The 25,527-nt window shown below is 42.2% G+C and overlaps 1 protein-coding gene and 1 long non-coding RNA gene across 13 annotated transcripts in view; one reads left to right on the top strand and one right to left on the bottom strand.

The window, feature by feature from the left end:
- Positions 1 to 25,527, top strand: part of PCDH15 (protocadherin related 15) — a 630,962-nt gene that overhangs the window by 508,212 nt on the left and 97,223 nt on the right. For all 12 annotated transcript variants that reach the window (XM_074544551.1, XM_074544552.1, XM_074544553.1 and 9 more), the window contains 3 exons: positions 3,010 to 3,089; positions 3,960 to 4,053; positions 14,207 to 14,335. In XM_074544551.1, coding sequence (XP_074400652.1) covers positions 3,010 to 3,089; positions 3,960 to 4,053; positions 14,207 to 14,335 — 303 coding nt within the window. The remainder of the gene's footprint in view (positions 1 to 3,009; positions 3,090 to 3,959; positions 4,054 to 14,206; positions 14,336 to 25,527) is intronic.
- LOC141729673 (uncharacterized) overlaps positions 1 to 25,527 on the bottom strand; it is a 112,208-nt gene that overhangs the window by 51,299 nt on the left and 35,382 nt on the right. The gene's annotated exons all lie outside the window — the stretch shown is intronic.

The raw sequence follows: 25,527 nt of genomic DNA, 5'->3' as shown, positions 1-25,527 counted from the left end.
TACTGCACAAGTGTTTTCATGTGTAAATTTTTACACTGATGTTTCTTTTCCTGTGTCTTATCAATCCAATCAGTGTTTGGGCTGGTGCAGGTTTAGAAATTATGCTTTAATTGCTCTCTCAGAAATAATTTGGTAGTTGTGCATACAGCAGGAGGTTTACAAAATCCTGTAGAGAGCCAGCAAAACTTTTAAACTATTCCCAAATTATCAAATTTGAAGGTCTGCAAAACATTAGGGTGAGTAACAATGCAAATGTAGCTGCTTTAAATTTGCCCTTTAGACTTCAGAAAAATAAAATTCATTTTTTTCTTGTCCATTAAAATTTCTTATGCTGATGATGGAGAGCTTTATTTCTTTCTTATCCCCTTATTTATTTTCTAATGCACCCGGCTGGTCTTGACTGGTGTTTTAATTAACAACATTTGAGATTAATGCAATATTAAATGATCTCCACTGCATTAATTTGTAAATAAACCTCAGAGTTTATTGCATGCCTGGGAGGCGTTTATGGCTTCATGTTCTGCCAGCCATTATTAATTAAAATATGCAAATGCTGTCATTTTTCTGGGAGCCTGCAGAACAAATGGGGCTGTTAGCAGGGTCCAGTTATGTGCTGAACAAGGAGCTAACATGGAATTGTTGTGTCCAATTTATGGAATCACTCTGTGCCATTGATCTGGAAAAAATCAGGAATAAGTTGCTCTTCTCCCTTGCCTTGGGGGAGTTTCTTCTGTACACAAGAACTTTGTGTTCTTTGCTTTTACAGGAGTTTTTAAAAGCAATGATTAAAAGTAGGAGTTTTTAAAAGCAACTTTTCTCCTTTTTTAAAAAAGATTTTCTGTGGGGATAAGGAGAAAATCAAATCAATGACAGCCAGTCTGATTTTCTGGCTTTCTGAGAGCCCCTGACTTGAGAATGCAGACCATAATGATACCCCTGAGACAACTGAATGTGAAGGGAGGGCGGGATGCCCTGCAGGGAAGGTAAAAGGAGGACAAAGGGCTGGAGACAGGAGCAGCCATGGGGTTCTGGTGATCCAGGACCAAGGACAGTCCCCAGAGATGCCAGCTCCTCCCATGCTCTGCCTCCTGTGCTCGCAGCGTTTTGTGTTCCTGGCTCATGTCCTGACTGTTCGTATCCTCAGGCCAAGGAGATCCAAATTCCACCCACACCTCCTGTCGCTCAGTGCCACCCATGGAATTTATGAACAATTTTCCCAGTCTGTCATCGATGTTGTGGATGGGAATATTGATCAGTGCTGGGAGAGCTGTACACATCCATGCAGAACTGAGTCAGTACTAGCACCACCCACTACTGCCTGGCCTTCAGTTTGATAATGGGTTTAATTCTTGCTTAATCCCACCCTCCACTTGGAGACTGTTGTTGGAAATCCTTGGGAAAACATCCCACCAAGCAATAGGAAAAGCTTGCACCATGGCTCAGCTGCTTTAATGAGCCACAGTTTGTGCTCTGTTCAGGAGACTTGTCCTGTTGGAAAATCAGATCAAATTTTGCTTCAGCATCCTTGTGTGCTGGAGAAATTCAGTTCTGTGTCATCCATTTTACAAATAATTTGGGTATTTGTGGGTTTCTGGGAATTGCACTCCACCTGCCTGCCTGCCTGCCTGGTGTGATTTCCTGGCTTATTCCTCCATGAAGGATAAACCTTGGGTTTGCCCTCCAGCATTTTAGTTCTCTGGGAGAGCCCAAAAAAAAAAAAATCTCAGATGGCTTTGAGATTGCTCCAGCCCTTGTATACACCAGGATGGACTTCACCAGGCTTGAATTCCAGCAGCTGACTCAATGTCAGAAAAGATGCTCTGTTTATGAATTTCATCTCTGCCTGACTCTTGCCCAGCTCTCAGCTCAAGTTTTGCCCCAATTAATTTATTTTGGAGCTGGAACAGGGACAATTTTACGTGTCTGCCCTTCTCAACATCATCCCTTCTGCTTTTCAAACCACTTCTCAGGTCCCTTCTGTAACTTAAACCTTTCTTTGTTGTCCTTTGTGTTCTCTCCTGTTTCTGTTCCTGTTTTGCCTTGACTTCTGGCTGTGTCCCCATCCAGTTTTTCTTGCTCTTTCTTTGGGCTCATCCCTTCCATCTGACTTAGCCCCTCTTTTTTATTTGGCTAAGCCAAGTTGTTTTCTTACTGCATTTCCTGCTCTGCCTGCACATTTAAATGGCTTGTGCTTCTGTTCTTAATTTTGGGCGGTGTTTGCATTGGTTTTTTGGTTATTTTTCTTGGGTTTTTACCTCAAAAACTGGTGGCTTGCTCAAAGCTGTGCAGCCTTTGATTGTGGTCCACAGAAACAACTTGACAGGGGCAAGGGGATGTTGGCTTCTTCTCGTCTAGACCAGAGGAAGTGGCCTCAGGTGGCACCAGGAGAGGCATCAAAAGTAGTTTATTTAACTTTTAAAAGATTTTTTTTAAACTAATGGGTGGAATATCCTCATTTTGGTGTTGTTAATGTCGGTTCTTAAAGGCCTCACCCTGATCTTCAACCCCCAAAAAGCAAATTATTGGGGAGGGTGAGTGCTGCAGTTGGAACTCACTGGAGCATCAGCCAAAGATTGGGGTTCTAATAAAATAACAAAAAGAGATATTTTGATAAGAAATGGAAATGAAGGATGGGAAGAAAGGAAACTGAAAGTTCAGTTTAATCAGTATGAAGCTGCAGAAAAATAGAAGTAAATTATTAAAGCCTGAATTTCATACTCATGCTGCTGGATGTAGCTGTAATTTGCTAATTAGATAATTACTAATAATTAATAGCAATTATTATCCTACATTCAGGATATTGTCATTTTTGTGTGGCATAGGAATTCTGATGTGCTCCAGCTTTATCTTGAGTAGCCCATTAATAACCAGAATTACGTTAGAAACAGGGATGGGTGTCATCCCTGTGGGAAACTTTCCTAAAACTTAATTCCCCAGTTTCTGCATAGAAGGGAAGAGAGCAAACCTTTGCCACTGACTGAATTTTATTCTCATTTTTCCTTCCCTAAGGCTTTCGATAGAGAGGGCGACCCCATCAAATACCTCATTCAGAATGGAGATCCTCAGCAAGTTTTTAATCTCTCTCAGAGGTAAGTGGGAGACCCTTGGAAAACAGGCTTGGAACTTGTCAGCCCAGGGAATGAGGAGCTGAGAGAAAAGGGTTGTGCTCAGACACCTTCGGCTGCTCCTTCCAGGGGCTGTCAGCCATTAATGAGAGCTCTGTGAGCCAAAATCCACTCTGGGTTTTGTCGCTGGCCACTGTTTATTTATTTTAAAGACTTTGGGTAAGAGAAGCTCACTGAGGTGGAAAGATTCCATTTAAAAGAGTGGCCAGGGATTAATTAAAACTCTTTTACCTGTCAGCTCCTGACTAATGGCAGGGACAATTTTTGCTTTAATTTCCTGACTTGTTATGGTTTAGCCTGTAGTGAAAAGCCTTTTGAGCATTGTTTAAGAACTGTATTTTCCTTAAATTGAATTCCAACTTAAATAGAGTGAAAAGAGAGGGTTTATTATGAAGTGTAAGCACCAGATTGGTCTGTGCCTGGCCCACCACCCTTTATTTTACCTGTTATTAGCTATTAATTATTATTTGCAATCCAAAGTATGCTTTTCCTTGCAGGAGGAAGGGAGGGTGGTGAGCTGACTTCCCACAATAAATGATGGGACAGAAGTAACCTGGGGCTTATTAATTCCTGTCGCAAAATAATTCTAATTTGGTGTGAGGGAAAGATTGTGAACCTAAATACCCAAACCTCCTGAGACAGGTTGATGTTTTAATCCAGGATTATTCCTGTATCTGAGTGGAGAGCATTAGGAATTGGCTCATGGCTTTTCTTGGCTTTCACTCACAGAAAGCCTGAAAAATCCTACAAAGAGGAGGTGGTGGTGGAGCTCAGGTGCTCATAGACCTCTCCCAGGTGTCCTGCTAATGTGTCCTGCTGTTGTTTCATTGCCAGCTCTGGCCTGCTGGCCCTGGGAAAGCCGCTGGACAGAGAGAGCACTGACCGCTACATCCTCATCGTCACGGCCTCGGACGGCAGACCCGACGGGGTGAGTGTCCTGCTGGGGCCTTGGGAAGGCTGACCTAGAGCAGAATTAAAGAATAAAGCAGGGATTTATTAACAGAATCTCCTCCATGCATCCACCTTGGGCAGCACAAGAGCCCAGCCAGGGCTGCACCCAAGGTGAACCAAAATGGGCACAAAATGGACACCTGGGCACGGGGTCTGTCACTGTGATCAGGTCTGCTCCATTTGCATATTGGGGTTAATTGTCCAATTACAGCTTTGGGTTATGTAGTCCCATCCTTCTTATTTTCTCTCTTGGGTTGTTTATGCTCTTGGGTCTGAGATTTGGATCATTTGTCCTTGGTCCCCAGCTGGAGCAGGAATTGTTTTGTCTCCCTGCTCTGTGCACAGAGCTCACCATCCCTTAATGTGAAGCTCAGACCCACACATTAAAACAGCACAGAATCTGAAAAACATAAAAGCTAAAATCTGAGGCATCACTGAAGTGCTGGACAGCACTGGCCACCTCCATGTGGTCTGACTGTGTGTTTTCCATGGATCTTGACCAAACCTATCTGAAATCTGGGAGTTTTCCTTTGGTTGGTGTAGGTGAGGCCTGTGTGTCTCTGCCCTAATCATGGACAAAGGGATTTTGCTGCTGCTTTGTGTTATTCTTTAACAGCCAAGGGTTTGTGTATTCACAGATGTTCATCTTCTGTTTCTTCTCTGTGCTATTCGATACCTGATCCTCTTCTTCCCTTCTCCCAGATGTGAAAGTTTTATTGGTGATTTGTACTTTATCCAGCCTTTTTCCACAACTGACTGTCCATCTCTTCAGAAAAATCTGGAAAAATCCCACTTCTCTTTCAAAAATAGCAATTTTTTTGTCAAGATCTATCTCCAGGTCTTCTATGTTTGCACCCATATGTGACCCCACAACCAGCCCCACCAACTGCTGCTCACACTTGTGTTTTATATAACAAAACGGTGATTTTTTCAATTTTCATATTATAAAATGTTGGACTATTTAAGGATATGTGTTTATTGATCAGGCAGAGGCAATGGAATTATTTTTCCTGAAAGTTTGCAGCTGGATTGTGCTGCTGTGAATGCAGCAGTTCTGTAATGGAATAATAGCACAGGTGGGGGAGAAATCTCTGTACATCTGACCTTCTGTATAAGGGCAGATCTAAAATAATATCAATAATAATTAATAAATAACAAGAATGGGCTGTTCTAGAATTGAGATTGAAACAGAGCTATGTCTGACACATTGCTGCAGAGTGATCATGAAAATTCTGAAATTTGGAGCTATGCTCATCATGGCAGAAGAAAATTTCATTTATTTTTTCTTTCTCGTGCTCTTTTTACCTCCTTCACCTTACAATCTAAGCCTTCTTACCTAGGATTTACTCAGAATTTCCACACACACCCAAAAATATCAAGGAAGCCTTTATACAATTTAGTGGCAACATGGAGTAATTATAACAGACTCCACCTTTTTCATGAAAAATCTGGTTCCAGCTTTTGTGGGTTTGTTCTTGGTGAACTGCTCTCACAGCTGTGAGTTTGGTGGTTTTGATCTCAAACTCTCAGCTGGGAAATCTGAAGATGTAAATTAAAGACTTGCAAGTTGATTCAGGCTGTGTTACGCTCCTGAAATACTCTCTGGGGTGTAAAAAGAAGAGGACTGAAAAGCTCATTCCTTTTCCTTTCATCTAGAGAGAGATTCATTTGCTTTGCCCCGGGATTAAGTGGCCAGCAGATTAATTCTAACATTCTGAAGGTGATAGTTGGGGTTTTGAAAGGAAATCCTGTTAATCATGGCACAGTGCTTAGCAGAAAATAGTTGTATGTGAGCTGAGATATGGTGTTTGAAGCTCAGCTCTGGAAAAAACACCCAAAATAAACCGTGGAGGGCTCCTTTAGAGCTGTCCCTGGACTGTGCTGTTGGACACCTCTTGAAGTTCTTGTTACTGGTTGTAACAACAAAATCCACTTTAAGAACTCTGCTATCTCATCTCTTCTCCTCCCTCAATCCCATTAGCAGGGGATGCCCAGGGAGCTTTGGAATCCTTCTCCCTGGAGGTGTCCAGGGAAGGGCTGGAGGTGGCACTCAGTGCTATGAGGATCAGTCACAGAGCAGATTTGATAATCTTGGAGATATTTTCCAGCCTTGTTGATTCCATGACTCTGTGACTTCATGCCAGATGTTTTGCCCTGGAATTCTGCAGCTGCAGGTGTGTGTGTGCATTGTTCTCAGGGTGAAACGTGGGCACACTGTAGCTTGAGCATGTTCCCTCTGCTTGGTTTGGGGTTTTTGTCACTGTCCCTTCCCTGCCTGTAGCCTCTTTCTGCAGTTCATATTTTCTATCAGTGGTGGGGCACATTTCTTCTCCAGACTGTCCAGCAATAGGGCTCAGTTGACCAAAGTTGGAAAGGGTTAAGAGCTGGGCTTGCCAGGATTACAAAAAAGGCTGGATAAGCTCCTTGGCTTTCATTTTACAAACAAATGGATGAAACAAGGCAGCTCAAGCAGGCCATTTAATCTCCAGGCCTTTTCCATGCCAGGAAACAGTGGGTGTGACTGATTTGCCAGGCTTCCTTGTGTCTTTACAATTCCCTCGATTTGCATCTCCTCTGGATGTGCTCCTGCTGTTTGACAGGCTTCTCCTGGAGGAGGGTCAGGACTCACTCCAAGTTCCTGGTTGATACCGTGCCAAAACCTTCTGAGGACACAAATCTTTGGTCCAAGTGGTGCCATTTCATGGAGCAATTTTGCTTTTCAACTAGTTTTTAGCACTGTTTTAGCAACAGTGTCTTTCTAGGAAAAGAAAATATTTCTAAAATTACAAAACCACTGCTCCCCAAGCTCATTCACCTGCTGCTTGTCATCCAGCTCTGCTTTTTGTGAACAGTTCCATTAGTGCCTACAGAAAACTGGTGATGTCACCAGATGCCTTGTTGCAGTTTGCCTAAAATCCCAAAATTAATTCCCCAGGCAGGTAAAATGTCATTTAAATCCCATTAAAATATTTTAGCTGGCAACATATCCAACCTGATCCCTTTCCATCCAACATGAAACCAGCTATTAGAGTCAAACCTACTTAAAGTCAGCTTTTGGATTTTATTTCCTGTATTTGCTGGGGTTTTTTAAATTTGAAAGGCATTCAAAAGAAAAATACTTTACTGGTGTGGGGGGAGTTTTGTTTTAATTGTTGTGGTTCTTTTTCAGTGAAATGTGGTGGCTTGACCTTGTTCTACCCCTGCCCTCCTCAGCTGGACAGGGAAGAAAAATATAAGCAAAGACTCAGGAGTCTTATAAACCCTACTATCAGAACCTTGACACACAAATCCAGCCCAGGAGAATTTCCTCGTCAATTGCACCATGAATAATTTGCATTTGTACATTTTTGCAGCTTGGTTTTGTAAACAACAGTCATGGGATCCCCAGATGAATTCCAGTTGCACAGGGGGTGTCAGGAGCTGATGTTCCTCAGGACTGACAATTTAAATGTGGTTATTTAATCCATACCTTTCAAACATTAATATGCCCAAAAAGCCCTCAGACAGTGGAGAAAAGGGAACATTTGTATTGGTCTTTCATACTCACCTGAGTAAGTTCAGCATTTGCAGCTTCACCCAGTGATATTGGTTCAGAAATTGAGGCCAGCACTCCAGAATTTCAATATCCACAATATTTCCCAGCCAAACTCTGTGTAAACAAAGATTTTTAGCCATTATGACATGAAAGCAAAGGGGCAAAACTTCTGCTCATGAGTTTTTAAATATTAGCGTATAAAATCCTGGAATACCTCAGCTGGGAAAGGTTGCAATGCTTGAAAATTGTTGATGCTTTCAGGAAGAAATGTATCCCAGACTGCTTTGGAAGCTTTCTGTCTCACCATGATGACTTTCTTGTTCTCAGAAAACCAGGGATGTTTTTCTCCATGGAGCTGAGCAAGGCTCAGACATCCCCAGCTCTGACAGCCTCTTCCTCGGCCCAGGGAGACCCATTAAAATGGATTTTTCTTCCCGTTCTGGTATCTCCAGGAGTTTGGAGATACATGAGCTTGTGGGTCCATCAGCCCCAGCCTCACACTTGTGGGGAGCAGCATTTCCTCTGGATATGCCATTCCCATAGTAATGAATGTCCCAGAATCCTTAAAGTTGGAAAAAACCTCTGAGATCATCAAAGCCAACCATCAACCAACTCCGTCACTACCATGTACTCAAGTGCCACATCCACACATGTCTTGAACACTTCCAGGGATGAGGACTCCACCACTTCATGAGAAGCTGTTCCAGTATTTTCCAATGCTTTTGGTGGAGATATTTTCTTTAATATCTAAACTAAACATCCCCTGGCACAACTCCAGGTCATTTCCTCTCATACTGGAGAAGACATCTCACACTTTCCAGTTCCTGGATTCTTCATCTTGGACCTCCTTCCTCCACAGTTGTCACCAGGGCAGGCCAATGCTTTGTTCCTGCCCTAAAATCCACTGGAATTTAGGATAGGATACAAGGTGGTATTGTCTTTCCTTTTGATCCCTGATATTCTTTAGAGAAACCCCTATCATCATCATCATCAATGAAGTCTTTTGAGCTCATTTTTGCATTTGCAAAGTCTCTGGTCCCATACACCTGAATTTTTGGGTTTTTTTTAAGGTTTTTGGATTTTCTTGCCCGTTTTTCTATGTCATTGCTGTTTAAGGTTTTTTGGATTTTTTTTCTTGCTCGTTTTTCTGTGTCATTACCAAAAGACCTTAGAGAGCTTTGACAAGAGTGCTGTGGCATGGAGCAATTGAGGTTTCTTTTTTCTAAGCTCCAAGGCTGATTTAACTGATTTATGTGGTGAGGTGACAGTCATGGTGGCACCACTTGACTTTGGGGGACTGCTAATTCCATCAAAATTAATCCAGAGCCACTTATGCCCTCACCCAGCACCTTGGCTTTCCATGGAATGGGGTGGCCTGGCTGCCACCTTTCCATTACTTTTCCCTGGAATGCTCCTGATGGTTTAAAATGTTCAGCTGTGCTTCCCAAATTATTGTTGTTCTTGAGTTATGACCTGGAGCATTAACAGGCTCGTGGGTTTTCCCTGGAAAACATAACCTGTCACCGTTAACAATCCGACACAACAAACAATTAAGGATGCATTAATTTAGCAGGCAGGAAAATGCTTTTATTTCCCAAGTAATGAGCATTTAGTTGTAGATGAGTAAAGTGGCATGTGAAGGAAAAACCACATTCCAAGCTCAATTTGTGTTCACAAATTGGGATGTGTTTGGATGCAATTCGAAGGCAAGAATTCCTGTTGACACCTTTCAGAGGGAGAAGTTTTTGGCTTTTGTCAGAAGAGACAAAAATCTATCTGTTTGTCAAGAATGTTCCTTAAATGTCCATATTTTCTCTTCTTTCTGCATGCAGTGCTCATATTTTCTGTTCTCTTTTGTGATGTATGAGGTTTTCATTTTGGGAGCTTTCCCTTTGGGCTTTATTTTGGAGTTTTGACAGTTTTTCTCTTTGTCTGGTCTCCAGCTTATTGGGGTTTTTTCTCATTAGTGTAATTATTGACAAGCTACAGAATTACACTTCCCTTCCCCTCAGGGTCTTCTCTCCAAAATTTCTTTGCACTCCAGCTGGCAATTTCCTCTTTATAGATTGGAGAGGGTTGGGAGATACTTCTTTTAAACTTCTCATGGAAGGAAAGGAGATCTGAAAATGGAATCATAGAATTGTTAATTCTGTCCCCACTCAAATATGGATTTCTTGAGATGAATATCAATAAATCCTGATATGGAGATAAGCAGAATTATTTACTATTTCTTTTTTGATCAAATAAAGGCTGTGCCTCCACTTGTATTATTTGTAAACTGCTTATCTCTGAACTTGACAGGTTTGTCTAAGAGTTTGTCCAAATTAATAAACTTGCTCGACATTAGAGCCAAGAATGTTTCCTCTCCAAGGCATAGAATGCTCTCATCAATTCCCAATTTCAATTTAAATGACAGAATACAAATAAAATAAAAACAAAGTGGAATTTCCTTCAGATTTATCATCCATAACATTTATCAGGGCCTGGCATCCTTAGGACTTGTGCAGACAATGTAAATTTTACAATTATTGCTTAGGGAAGAATTATCTATGTAAGAAATATTTGAGGGCCCCTAAGAAAGATATAAACTGCTGCTCTGGATCTTTTATTTATGTTCATTATAAAGGAGAAGTTAGCAGGGTTTCTCCAGTAATGAATAGGAAATGCCTGATATGAGGCTGAGATGGCTTTTTCCCTGGTTAAATTTCCAGGAGTAGCTTTAGGATTCCTTCCCAAACTGTGCTTGATGATTCTGTTGTAGAAAAGCCTCATTTTTAACCAGGTGCAGTAGTTTTCAAACTTTCCTGTGCTGAATTTGCATGAAGAGTAGCCTTAGAAAACCAGTTGTGAATTAGGTGTATCTCATTATTTCAGGGAACCAATTCTTTAAAGATTTATAGAGGTATTTAAATATTTGTGAAGACCTTTTTATGTTGTTCCTGTGCCTCTTTTAGCAACCTCTAAAAACCTCTGAGACTTTTTATAATTGTTTAGGAAATTTGTGGATTCACTTTCCAGGAAAGATGGAGATAGAGTATGGACAAGGGCTTGGACACAGGGAATGGCTTCCCAGTGCCAGAGGGCAGGGCTGGATGGGGTATTGGGAATTAGGAATTGTTCCCAGGCACAGGTGCCCAGAGCAGCTGTGGCTGCCCCTGGATCCCTGGCAGTGCCCAAGGCCAGGCTGGAGCAGCCTGGGACAGGGGAAGGTGTCCCTGTGCCAGGGTCTCCACATTTTTCCCTATGTTGTGATCCAGTGTCAGGCTGTAAAGAGGCTCTGGTTTATCCCTGAACACAGGCAGTGATTATTTAGTCTGGGATTTTAGTGTCTGGTGACTTTTCCACGATTCCCAGCAAGGTTGATGAAGTTGTTCCCAATCCTGCTCCGTGCTGCAGTTCTGGAGAAGCCCCTGTAATTCATTCTGGTTGTCAAATAAGGGCTTTTTTCAGAACAGCACATCAGTCTGAGGTTGGAGCTTCAACAAATCTTTGGAGCCATCTAATGGGGATCTAAAAATGTTGGTTTTGGTCAATTATCTTAGATCACAATGCTTTCTGCTGTTAATGAGAAAAGTGCTGCCCTCAAGGGCACACAGGTGAGTACCACTTCATGGTAAAGGTGGGCATTGCTGAGGCAGCAGTGAGACAACAAATGTTTCCTGTATTTGGGTGAAATAGGGAGATTTTGAAGTCTCCTTGAAAATCCTTTCTCAGTTTCTGGGTCTGTTACTGATTTTAAGGAAGAGAGCCCAGGGGGTTGCTGCTAACCCAGAGTCTGCTTTGAATGCTCTTTGTGATTTCACCCACTGTTGGTCATTTGCTAAATTGTGATTCATAAATAAGGAAGATTATTTGAAATATTGGTCTTATTACAGTGATTTCTGAACTGATTCACATCTGATAATTTTCTGAGTTATGACTCCTATAAAAACAGGGATTACTTGAAATGTTGGTCTTATTACAGAATCTAATTTTAACAAACACAAGTTTAGGGAGAGGAGCATTTGATAGAATTTCCTGAACTAATTCTAGTATTTGGCATCTCAGTAAGGTGTTTTTTTCTCTTGCGAAATATTATTTCTTTGCAAAAATCTTGCCTTTTAAATTCAGAAGTGAAAATTTAAATATGACAAGTGGAGCACTGACCTGCATGTGTTGGCTGACAGGGAGAGTGCTTAAGATGAGTAAAGAAAGGCCAGGAATGTGAAAAATACTGAAAATCTTTAGGCAAGAGTTGGGGGAAAATCCCAAGCATTTCTTTTCCTTCCTCCGTTTTTCCTTATAAAATCCTCTCAAAGAGACAAAATGCTGCAGATGATCAACCACAGACCATGAAAATTGTCTGGAATAAAAAGAAATGTTTTCCTAATGGGAATTTCTGCCTTAAGCCATTGTTATTTAACACCATGTTGCCTCAGTTTATTAAATGTGAGGGTGTTTATTTCCCTGAATTTCATGGAGCTGAGTTACCTTTGGAAAAGCTGATTTACATTCAGTGTGCATCACAGCAGAGCAAACATTCTGGAGTGGCTTTTGCCTGGACAAAAAGGCAGAAAGTTCATTTTCCTTTTAGAAATGGGATGTGGGAATGGCAATTTCAGGAACAATTAGCAAATAACTGGGGCTCAGTAAACAGAAGGTGCCAGCCTGGAAGCACCTTGTGGTGGCTTGGCTCTGGATTTTTGGGTTTTTTAAGTGGTGAGGAGTTATTTTATGCAGATGTTGGGAGCTCTTGGGACACTGAAAGCACATCAGCTGGATCTGGGAAGGGCTGATTCCAACACCAACAGAGTGCCAGAAGATGCAGGTCTCCATTCAGACTTTTTGACTGGGGTTTTGTTTGGTTTTGTTTTTTGATTTGTTTCTCTATTTTGCTGGGTTTGGGTTTTTGTTAAGGGAAGATGGTTGTAGGTTTCCCTATGAAGCCTGTGAGGTGCCACTTTCAAACAGGTTTGTTCTTCCTAAAGCAAAGGGATTTCTTCTGGGGTGACATCTGCACAGTGTAATTTGTGTGAGTCCTATCATAAACATTTCATGGAATCATGGAAATAATTTTATGATTGGAAACAACCTCCAAGGTCATCAAGTCCAACCAGTAACCAGGCACCACCTTATAACTAAACCACAACTGCTAAGTGCCACATCCTCTCACTTTTTAAACACTTCCAGGCATGGGGGCTCCAAACCTCCCTTTTTAAACCTATCCCAAGGCCTGAGCACCCTTTCCATGCAGGAATTGCTGCTGCTGTCCCAGCTGAGCCTCCCCTGGCCCAGCCTGAGGCCCTTTCCCTTGTCCTGTCCCTGTTCTCTGGCAGCACAGCCCGACCCCCCCTGGCTGTCCCCTCCTGGCAGGGAGTTGTGCAGAGCCACAAGGGCCCCCTGAGCCTCCTTTGCTCCAGGCTGAGCCCCTTGACAGCTCCCTCAGCCCCTCCTGGGGCTCCATTCCCTGCCCCAGCTCCATTCCCTGCCCTGGACATGTTCCAGGCCTCCCAAGAAGGCCCAAATTTCCCTCAGAGGAGTTTGATGCAAAGCAGCAGAACATACAAAATTTAAGCTTTTAAGACACTGAGTTGGATCAATTGATTTAAAATTCAATATATTAAAGGCAATAATTTAATAAATACAACAAAGTGGGGTTTTGATCTGGAGGTCTCAGTCTATGGGAGCAGAGAAAAGGGATGTGACTCAAGTCCAGCGCCTCTCCACCTTTTGGATTGGGAGAGAAAATTTCCACAGGTAGCACAGACATATTTTGTAGACATTTTATGTAGGGGAATAGAATATAGGTAAATAAATGTAGTATAGAAAGTAATCTTACCCCCTAAAGAGTTGCAGCTGGATAAATCATTAAAGATTAGGAGCAGGCCTGACGTTAGCACGCCACAGCTGAAGCCAATCAGAAGAGTGTTATAAAAGAGTGATTGGTTGGTTAAAAGGGGAACTGGAGTCAGTTGGCTGATGTGAGGACAAGGAAGAGTCAGTGCTTAGAGGAGTTGTGCACGAGAAACATCAGGGTGGTACAAAACTCTGGCAATATGGAACCCTTGCAATATTATGACAATGGAACTCTTGCAATATAATGACAACAATTTTCTATGAAATACAGTTAATTCTGCTCTTCCCACCTCCTGGGATGTTAAAATTGGGTTGCAAAATAGAACATCAGGGTCGAGTGGGGGGAGGATGATGCAGGAGGATAATACAAGATGATTGTGCCACTTAATCAGCTTAGTTAATCATCACTATGGTGTATTTTGATTGATAAATCACTAATTTCCTTTTCACATTGTGGCAAATTTTGGTATTTCCAGATTTTTCCCTCCACTCATAACAAATACTCCTTAAATCCTTAAAGTACTACTAAAAGATAACTGATCTTTTTCATGCATCTCTAATGTATGAGTCAGTCTGGAGCTTGTTTTGTCTTCCAAAAATGCAAAACCTACTCTTGAAACGCTTCTCTTTTCACAAAAACATGTTTAAAAAATTGATTATCTGCTTACCTGTGATTCTGCCCAATAAGTAACAGCAGGGTTCTCACCTGGGAAGCTGTAAAATAAAGAGAATTTCTTCAAAATGTTCTTTTTCTGCCTAGACTTCGACTGCTACTGTCAATATAGTGGTGACAGATGTCAATGACAACGGACCAGTTTTTGACATGTTTCTCCCCAGAAACCTCTCTGTGCAGGAAGAGGAAGCCAATGCTTTTGTTGGTCAAGTAAGGGTAAGTCAATAAAATTGTGTATTTTATTATCTAAGCTGTCCAGATGATGAGGAAAGAGCACAAAATAATTGTGTCTCAGATAAAAATTCATCCAAATATTTTCAGCTGAAATGCAAACTCTCCACTTGTGGCTGCAAAGTCACATTTGAGGGCTTTAAAATATTGGAATTGTTTTCTTCCCTGTGCTAAATACTGAAAACACTTTGTAACTTAAAAATAGCACATTCAAAAGCTTGTTTTTAAAAAAGATTCCACTGTAAAAACTTGCTGGTAACAGATTTACAGGGTCAAAACAGTGTTGCCACATTTTTAAATGATTTGTTTTGAGATAGAATTTAAACGTGCTGAGCAAGTGACACCGGGTGTAGGAAATTGTCACACCTAGAGGAAATTTTGAGGCCATTAAGGGGAAAATCAGTTAAACCCTTGAGTGAAATACTTGCTGACCTGGTATAAAAATAGGGGATAGTGTAAATTTGAGGGTTTGAAGCTGTGAATTTTTATAACACATGGGGGTCTTCTGGATGAGGATTCAGTCTTTTGAAGTAAACCTCACTTTTTTTTTGGTAGTGTTTGTTTCTCCTGACTCAAGGGAAAGAAGGAAACAGTAATTAGAGGGGTTTTCAATCCAGAAGTTGAATATAATGTCTCATATCTGCTGCACTAAGGTTGGATCCAGCAGGAGCTGTAGGTAAAAGAGGACTTGGGAAGTATTTTTCAGGAATTTAGGTGGAAAAAGAGCCTTTTTTTTTCCCCAGCAGAAACCATATCAAAAGAAAATGGGAGCTCTTTAAGTAGAAGCTTCAGAAATCAGGACATTTTGGGTACCATGGGAACCCAAATACCCATAATAATCGTGTTCCTTCCCATCCTTATTTTATTTCATAAGAAATCAGAGCTGGTCTTGGACAAAGTTTGGATCCCTTGGTGCAATTAAGTCAGTTTTGAAAAATGGTTAAATTATTGCTCTGCTTTTTGTCATTGCCTTCCTGTGTGGTTGTTTTTCATTTTGCATCCTAAAAGGCACAGGTGGAACATTCTAAATCAGTCCTAAATATCCTTCAAATCTATTTTGTGCTTTGCTGGGGCCCTCAAGGCTCAATCATCTTCTCAAACACGAGCCTGCCTCTATTTTTAGCTGTGACAGAACTGTAAAATACAACAAATAATTGCCACAAGAAGCTCCCTGGCTTCTAAATGAGTGCAATTTCTAAGTTGTGTGGAAATGAAAATATTTATTGTGGTCTTGGGATAGTTTATTCCTACTTGGAGTGACAGAAACTGCTTCTGTCATTTCCTGTCCTATTTATCCCTGGATGGAGAAAGCTTTTTCTTTATAGCCTAAATATTGGGTGTATTTCTCCTCTTTCATGTTCACAACTGCAAATTGATGTAGGGATACCCATTGGAAATGCCATTCTGGGGTATAGGAAAGATAAATTGGGGCATTTAGATTTTTTTTTTCTGGCTCCAGTGAGGTTATTGAAATAATGGTGATGAGAGTTTGGGTGTAGCTGTGTTGTTTGAGGATATTCCTTAAAAACTGAAATAGCTTTTGGTGTGTTGTGCTTCAGATAAAACCACAGCAGGTATGGGAGAGGTGTTAATGGGAATAAATTTTGTATGGAAGCTTTAATGTGGATAAAATGTACATAAAGAGATATTTGAGGTGGGAATAGCCTGGTAAAAGAAGAAATCCCTATAGTGCTGTGTGTTTTCCCTACCAAGAATTAGCCCACTGATTAACAAAGCTGCTTTTTACTAATTTCAAACAGAAACCCAAAATCTGCTGGAGCAAGCAGTCATACAGAGGATTTTAAATAAAAAGACAGATTTTGTGGTGTCCCTTTCCCTTTGGAATGCCACCTTCCATTTTTACCTGGGAGGGAAAAAAATAGCCAGAGATTTTTACCTTAAAACCCAAGATTTGTCCCTGCTGCTCATGGGACCAGACAACCTGGTAAGGAAGGCCTTGGAAAAGGTGCTCAACCACTTTGATCCCTCAGGATTTTTGGCACAGGAGGTTTGGTGTCAGGATTGGGTGCCTGGGCTCATTGTCAGAATTCCAGAGTGGTTTGGTTTGGGAGGGATCCTAAATCTCATCCCATTCCAGCCCTGCCATGGGAAGGGGAACCTTCCACCATCCCAGCTTGCTCTGAGCACTGTCCAGGCTGGCCCCGGACACTTCCAGGGATGGGGATTTTAAGCAGTTTGGGGTATAAATCAATCTGAACACTCCCAGGAATAACTCCTGCCACAGCCCAGAGATTTCCATGCTCTGCTTTGTTTTCAGTGGGAAAGCTGGACTTTCAAATGGATTCCCACAAGGACTTTGATAATATTTGGGGCTGGTTTCCCAAGGAGATGTAGCAGGAAGGCAGGGAGAGGTTTCCTGTGTTTGGTATTGTATGTGCTGGGAATGTCCCAACAAAGGCAGGAATGATGCATCTGACTCTGTGTTCTCAGAAGGATAATGTATTAATTTATGATACTATATTATAGTAAAGAATACTATACTAAACTATATTAAAGAATACAGAAGGGGTACAGACAGAAGGTTAAAAAGATTATAATGAAAACTCCTGACTCTCTCCAGAGTCCTGACACAGCTTGGCCCTGATTGGCCAGAGAGTGAGAACAACTCACAGCAGAATCCAGTGTCATAATCACCTGTGGGTAAACAATCTCCAAACACATTCCATATGTGAGCACAACACAGGAGAAGCAAATGAGACAAGAATTGTTTTCCTTTTTCTCTGAGGCTTCTCAGCTTCCCAGGAGAAAAATCCTGGGTGAAGGGATTTTATCAGAGAATGTGAAGGCCACATTTGGAGCATTTATTCCATGCAGGAAGGCCATATCCACCCTTGGAAGTGCTCTCCCTCTCCAGCTGCTCTGCTGCCAGCTGGAGGTGCAGGAGGCCCTGGCACAGGAGTGCTGCCTGTGGGCCCTCCAGGAGCCTCCTGAAGATGAAAAGAACAAAAGCCAGACAGGATAATGCTGCCAGCGTGTTTCCAATCCTTTTATTTCACACTGTGTTCTCTAAATTGGGGCAGTCAGAGGTGGGTTGGATTCCCTGCTGCTGCTTCCCCTCTGATCCTGGGCATCCATCCCCCAGCAAGGCAGGAGCACAGCTGCTGCTGTGTGCAAGTCTCCACAAAGGGCACCCAGGAATCCAAAAAGCTCCAGCTGGGAGCTCCACAGTGAAATTCAGGCACTTTGTTGTGGTCTAAACCAGCTGGAGATGGGGCATCAGGATGTTCTGCATTGTACATTGCACTTTAATCGATCCCAGGGGCATGGGAGGTAAAAAAGATGCAATGACACTTAGGAAAGGGATCAATATATTGATCTGCAAGCATGTTCACAGCCTTGGGCAGGGGGAGACAGTCCCCAGCAGTTTGTTGCAGACTCTAAAAAAGCAGCCTGGGGTTAAATAAAAAACTGTTGAGCTGATGGGGCCCTGGAGAGGAAAGACATCACTTGACAGAAGTTTTTATTCATTTGGGGTTTTATTTATATCCAGATTCTTTCACCCAAGCCTATAAGTCATTTATTCTTGGATATTTTGGTGTCATTGATTAGCACTGTGTGAAAACTCCAGCATGAATGTGTTGCTATCAAAGAGAAATAAGGAAGGAAATGAGATGGAAAATAGGGATAAGAATTATGTGCTCAAGTATTTCTGGCCCTTGGATCTTCCCTAAAATGGAAACAGAATAAATTAATTCCAGTAATGAGAACAGTTTGCAGGGTGTGTGATACCTCTGTCACCTGTTTGGTTTTAAGTTACAACGTAAATGCTTTAAGAAAGTTGGTTTTTAGGCTGGACCTATTCTTCCTCCTGGAAAAGTTTGGGAGAATTTATTTGGTTGTACTGTACTAGCCCTCCTGAATGCTGATGAAATATAATGATTTCCCAACAAAGCTTTCTGTCCATGGGTATCAGTGAATTCTTACAGGCTCCTGTTTTTATTTAATAAATTCATAAGGTGATAAACCCTGGATCTAAAGCCTGATTTAAATTTCACGGCTGTTGGGTAATGCTTGTTGTGTTGGACTAAATGACCTCTGGAGACCTCCCACAAGCAGCTCCTCCTGTGTTTCTACAAGCAGGAAAAACTCCTTAAAATGCTGGTGAGGAATATTGCCCATGCACATGGCGTGGTTGGGATGAGATGAGCTTTAGGGTCCTTTCCATCCCAAAGCATCTGTGATTCTATGATTTTATTACATTACAGTGTCTTGTGGAAAAGTCTAGACAGTAATCTGAGTTTTCTTAAATCCCCACTGCTTTGTTTTTGGTGTGAAGGGTGTGATTTTCCAAAACCTGCTCTGCAGATTACACATTGTGTTAAAAATACAGGCTCCTGATATTAAATTCCCAAATTTCCTGGACTTTAAGACAACTTGAAGGAATATTAGAGGTGGAGGAAACAGGAGAAGACCAGGAAAAATGGGAGATTTATTGGCAGAGAGGACAATCCAGGAGGAAAAGGAATTAAAATTAGAGGTGGAAGAGATAGGAAAAATCCAGGAAAAAAGGGGATTTAATGACAGGAGAGGACAATCCAGAAAGAAAAGGACTTAAGCCTTTGGGAAAGAGTAAAATCACAGGCTCTGAAGTAAATCTCAAATACACAGAGTAAGTCCAAGACTCCTGCTCACTGCATGACCCAGTGGCTAACAATGCAGCTTGAATTCATCTCATAGATGTAAAACCAATGGGAGCAGCTGGGATTTGAGTCAGAATCCATAAAAAAACAAATCTGACCCCAAAGTCAGAGAATCAGAATGTGGCAGGTGAACTCCAAGCAGAGAAAGTTCAGACTTCATTTCTTGTACGTGGTTGGATGATCATAAGATCATTGGGAGGGAGCCTTGGTGGTATAATTTCCTTCAGTTTATTAAGGAATTTGTCCCCAGGGAGGATAGAAAGGACTTTAATAAGGCTTTCAGCACTGTCTCTCTCAAAATCCCCATGGAGATGTTGGTCACAAAAGAATTTCATGTGCTTCTAGCTGGATTTTCATGTTTGTTAACTGGCAAATTCCCCTTACAAGATTGATGTCTCAAGTCCAAAGCTGTGGCATCAGGAGAAAGAGGTGTGGTTATGAATTTGGGCTGTTTATTTCCATTCCAGACCGTCAGTGCTGGACAGAATTACCTCTTCCTGCTGGCACCAGGGAATTCCTGGAGGATATTTGGCAGCAGTGGCTGCAGCCACAGTTCCTCATCTTTTTCCACTGTTCCTTGAATTTAGGTCAGCTTGGTCACAGGTCGGAGGTTGAAAAAGCTCCTTGCCACCCATAACATGGCCTCTGAAGCAAAAGGGATTTCAAAAGCTGTGCTCTTGTCTTCCCTGCTGCCAAAATTCATTATATTTGTGCATTCATCTGCATCTTTGCCCTCCAGATAATATTTGTGCTTTAGTGCACTGGGAATATTGATATTTATTATCAGCATGTTGATTGTTGAGAGTCCAAGGATTTTCCAGGAAAGGAATTCTTGGTTTTGTCTGCTGGCACTTGACATTTTGGGATGCCTTTAAGCCCTGTTATCTCTTTTGGCTTGACACCAAACTAAATCTTCTGAATCAGTGATTTCATGTCTCTGGTTCATGCTTTTTAGGATTTTGATGCCTGATTCCCATCTCTGGCAGTGCCCAAGGCCAGGTTGGATGGGGCTTGGAGCAGCCTGGGACAGTGGAAGGTGTCCATGACATGGCAGGGGTGGCACTGGATGGGCTTTAAAGTTGCTTCTACATGAAAGTCAAGGGAAATTAAAATAAAAAATCACTTCAGAGAAATATTTGGGAGCCCAGCTAAATGTGCAGAGTTTAAACAATGTATTCCATCTGTGATTTAGAAAGTTTCTGTTTTGGGAGGGCTTTTTGGTATTTTGGTTTTTTCTGGTGTGCAAATGCATTGCTTTAATCCCTTGATCATATCATTGCCAAAGAACACACTCATCAAAACCCCAAAATTTTAATCATCCTTCAAGGACTACCAAGTCTCCAAGGTTAGGATTTTGTTGTGTGCCAGCCTGAAGAAAGCTGGGCTGGTTGAAGCTATGAAGCATTAAAATGTGATTATCTCATGCAGGAGGTTCACCAACCCATCCAGTGATGGGTTTGCAGCCATGAGCTTTTGGAATTTCATTTATTTTCATTTATATTTGCTCTTAGGGTTTGACTACTCTTAATGTGCAGTTTTGTTTGGAAGCACATTTAATTGGTTTTGGAATTAACCCTCCAGGTGCACTGGAATTGGCAGAGACCATGGAAGCAATCATCCAGGGTTCTTCTGGCTTGTGGAATGCCTAAAAATAGGGCAGTGTTTGAAAATTATGCCAGCATTTGAAAATGTACAGGGTGTTTCCTTTATCCTGCTCTGAGTGGAGTGAAGGATAAGCTGCCATGACCTGGGAATTCAGTAGGATGCAGAAGTTCATAAAACCTGCAGGATTTTTCCAAAGGATGTGTGTGCCCTTGGGTGTCAAAGAAGTAGAATTTGCCTTGAAATAGCAAGACAGCCAAAATCGAAGAATTGCAGACTAGTTTGGGTGGGAAGGGACCTCAAAGCCCATCCAGTGCCACCCCTGCCATGGGCAGCAACACCTTCCACTGTCCCAGGCTGCTCCAAGCCCCAAAGTCCAGCATGGCCTTGGGCCTTTCCTCCCAGCAGAGCTGTTCCATCCATCCACAGAAAATTTAAAAAATGAAAGGCTGTGTAAAAGCTGGCAAGAAGCAACAAAAGAGAGGAAAAGCCTTTCTGAACTTTAGGAAAGAAGGAAAGTCCAAACTTTTATGGATGACTGATGTTCCCTCCCTAAAATAATTACAGATATTTGGCTTATGACAAAGAGGTCAGGCACATTTCAGATATTTGTGGCCTCTGACTGCATCTGGGAGATGTTAATTTTGTCCTGTGGGCACAAACTGTAATCTCCCTGCAAAACAAGTCCAAAATCCAATCTAACACTCCCACCCACACTTGATTTGCTGTTTGAAACAAATGAGGGGCTTGGGAATACTTCCAAGCCAGAGTAATAAACCCATTAAATCCTCAATAATAAACCTATTAAACCCCTAGTATAAAGGAATCGTGTTATCTGCCACGAGAACTATAATTCTCACCAACAGCATCACTTGGATCCTCCAGCACAGTTCCTGCCTTGAGCTGTGGAATGCTGGGGAAGCTGTCCAAAATCAGGAGTTTGGTTGGCTTGGGTGGGGATTGTGGGGAACTTTTGCTCCTGACGAAGGGAAATTTAAACTGAAGGAATTGCTTGTGAGACTTTTTGGTTCCTGTTTCTTAAATTTGAAGTGAAGTTCCCCAAGCCTATGAAATGTCTTTTTCACCTAATCAAAGAAAAAACTTCTGAGCTTATTTCCTTTTTAAAAAGACAAAAGATTGTTTTGTCACTCCATCAACAAAAAGCACATTCCTACAGATACCCACCATACTTGTCTCTGATTTGGAGTACTAACCTTTGGAGTAGTAACCAAGTAGTAACCTTGTTTTGCTGTTTTCCAGCTCCAAAATTTCAGTCACAAATCCTCAATTAACCTGCCTAAATCCTGTCACCAGCATGTGCAAGAGTTGAGGGTATAATAAGAGGTTTTTTTGCAAAGGGTGATAATGATATAATGAATATTGTTGACATTCAAGCCCTTATCATTACATTTCAGAGTTAATGATCCCTCAGAGGTGTCTTAGTCATTCCCATCTCCCAGGACTGTGTTTTCCTGCTGTTTGAGATGGAGGGAGATGATTTGTTACTCTGGAACACTGTTGGTTTATATTCCTGAGCATTTCCTGGTGATGTGGAAGCAGAGCTGGTAACACAAATCTGAATTTACCACATCAGGTAAAGGCAGGCACCTTGTAGGTGATGGCATTTCTAATAAATGTGGGATGGGTTTTCTGGGAAATAAAATAGGGTGTAATTTATATTCCCAGGTTTCCATGTTTGTTTTATCATGCAGTACTTAAATGAATTATAGATAGAAATAAAAGTCATCCTGGAGATCTGAGGAGTCACCAGAATATCAGCAGTACTTGCTCTTTCTCTTTGCATGGATACATTTTTCCTGATTCTGGATAAACAGCAGATGTATCCTGGGCTCATCCCAGTGTGGAGGGAGGGGATGCTCCTCTTTTCTTCTGCTCAGGTGAGGGCCCACCTGGAATTCTGTGCACAGTTCTGGTGTCCCCAACATCAGGAGGGACATGGAACTGTTGGAGCAGGTCCAGAGGAGGCCTTGGAGATGCTGAGGGGTCTGGAGCAAATTCCCTATGGAGCCAGGCTGGGAGAGCTGGGAATGCTCAGCCTGGAGAAGGGAAGGGTGTGTGGAGACCTCACAGCTCCTTCCAGGGCCTGAAGGGACACAGGGGAGCTGGAGAGGGACCCTGCAACAGGAACTGGAGGGACAGGACACAGGGAATGGGTTCAGAGTGCCAGAGGGCAGGGATAGATGGGATATTGGGAATCAGGAATTGTTCCCTGGCAGGGTGGGCAGGCCCTGGCACAGGGTGCCCAGAGCAGCTGTGGCTGCCCCTGCATCCCTGGCAGTGCCCAAGGCCAGGCTGGACAGTACTTGGAGCAGCCTGGGACATCTGCAGCTCCTTTTTGGTCTGCTGTCATCTGGTGGCCCTTTACCTACCAAAACTTGAGAACTCTCACTGTATTTTTGTGTAAATCACTGGGGATGAGTTGTGGCGGAGAGCCTCGAGGAGCACAGGAATGTGCTCTCACCTCTTTTTAGTCCTGCTGTTTTCTCCTTGGCTTTGGGACTTTCTTTAGGATTCGGGTGATATAGGAATGAACTCTGTACCTGTTCACTCAGGGAATTCAGCCCAGTGTTGCTAGTGACCAAATGGGATTAAATTTATTGGGATGTCACTGGTTCATGTTGTCAGGGTCCAGATAAATTCCACCAGGGCTGGTTTTTTTGAAGCAGAACTTCCTGAAATGTCCCCATCTTCCACACCTCCTGTTCTTTCAGTTCCTGCCAAGTCTTGCACCAGAAGTACCACCAAGTCTTGTTTGTGACAGATCTAGGGCTGGAATTTGGGGTTAAAATTGTCTATTTCGTACAAAGTGATGACTGCAAAGAGGGACAGAGAGTGTCCTCACCAACACCAAATTCTTGTCCAAGGAGCTGCTTCCCACAGGCTCTGGGAAATTATTTCCATGTGGGAACAGTTGTGCACCCTTGAGACAGGATTCTTTTAGGAAACAGATTAAACTCTTTTTCTTTCTTATCCATAGAGAGAACATTATCTCTTTCAAGTTCAGAGTGATAAAAATGTTAATTCTTCACCAGTGTTTTGGTGATATAATCCCAATTAGATAATTGGATTATATTGAATTATCCATTCCTGCATGCAAAGGGTGCTCAGGCCTTGGCAGGGGCTGCCCAGGGAGCTTTGCAGTGCCCAGCCCTGCAGGTGTCCCAGGAAGGGCTGGAGGTGGCACTCAGTGCTCTGGGCTGGGCACAAGGTGGGCACTGGGCACAGCTGGGACTCCAGGGGCTGGCTGGGATTCTCCAGCCTCAATCATTCTGGAATTCAGTGAACCAAATCAGTTCTGCAGAATGTGGCAAAGGTGTTTCTGCCTAAGGATGTGCACAAATGAGTTCACAACATTCACAGTCATGTTTTATGGAACCCAGTTGCAAAGCCTGCCATATATTTGAAGGTAATTTTAATTTCCTTTCCTAAACAAGAAGTTTATCTATTCTCAAACATGCTTCCAAAGTAACCTGATGCAAAACTGTTGTCTCATGAGAATTTTTTTGTCACGGTTTCCAATTATAGGCGTAATTCTGATTACTCTTGGAGATTCCTATGGGGCTTTTTGGTTTGTTTGTTTGTTTGGGGTTTTTTTAGATCTGTTATTTCTACAGAGGAAATGGAATTGATTGGAAATTAAGCAAATCCAGCTGACAGATGTGGATTAGAAGGATGCTATGTACCAATGGACCAGTCAGAATGAAGTTGTAGCAAACCCTCCCTAGCACGTGGGCACGATGCAGGGAAGAAACACAGTGATTGTTTTCCTTATTAGCAATTTTAATTAACTTTTAATTGATTTCTAGCAAGATAAATGGTTTCATTACCAAGCCTTACAATGAACACCATCACCAGAATTAAGCATTCCCGGTGACTGTTCTGAAAACAAAATGTGCAAATCTCTTATGATCTTCACAGATGTCATTCATAAAGGCAAATAAATGAGAAAAGAGTAGGGCAGAGTGCCGTTTGTATAATTTACATAACCTTGTTCATCACACCCTAATTTAATTAAGAGGAGGCAAAATAACAGGTCAGCATTTCAACCTGAGAGCTCTATGAAAACCTATTAATTTTGTCCATCCTTGTAATTATGTGATAAAAAGAATTATTTGGCTGACACTGAAATCTGAGGCTTGCTTCAGTGTGTGAGAACAAAGATGCCAACTAAAGAAATCGAGGTTGTTTTCTGTGGCAATCATCAGCCTGTTGTGAGCACAGAAGAATAAGGATGAGATGTGATAATGTTTGGGTTTGAAGAACGGGAACAGGAGCAAAACAGAAATTTAAGTAGTTCTTCATAGAGTAGCAATGAAAATATCACTAAGTGTGACAAATGTGTTAAGTGGAAAGAAAATTTCTAACTCACGTGTCCCTTCTGTCTGTCTGCATTCATCCTTCATCTAAATTCATATTCCATGAGGATTTGAGCAGCAATGAAACACTATTTCAATGTTAAATAAAAATTCCTCTCAGACACCACCCAGTCCTGAGGATCCTTCAACATTAGAATTATCTGAGGGCTTGGCTTCGCAAGCATCAAATTCATCCTCTGTTGAAGCTCAGAGAAACATAGGATAGAATCCCAGAGTCATTTAGAAATTAAAATTACTTTCAAATTCATTTAGGATAGGAGAACTTCCAGGATTGGGTCCAGCCTGTGCCTGATCCCAGCCCAGAGCACTGGTGGCAACCTCCAGCCCTTCCTGGGACACCTGCAGGGCTGGGCACTGCAAAGCTCCCTGGGCAGCCCCTGCCAAGGCCTGAGCACCCTTTCCATGCAGAAATTGCTGCTGCTGTCCCAGCTGAGCCTCCCCTGACACAACTTCAGGCTGTGTCCTCTTGTCCTGTCAAAAGTTTCCAAGGCTGAGCAGCTAAATGTGCCTTTTTTCC

The sequence above is a fragment of the Zonotrichia albicollis genome, chromosome 7 (assembly GCF_047830755.1).
Source record: "Zonotrichia albicollis isolate bZonAlb1 chromosome 7, bZonAlb1.hap1, whole genome shotgun sequence".
Taxonomy (NCBI): domain Eukaryota; kingdom Metazoa; phylum Chordata; class Aves; order Passeriformes; family Passerellidae; genus Zonotrichia; species Zonotrichia albicollis.
Note: the sequence above shows the minus strand (reverse complement) of the source record. Positions and strands in the feature narration are given on the sequence as shown.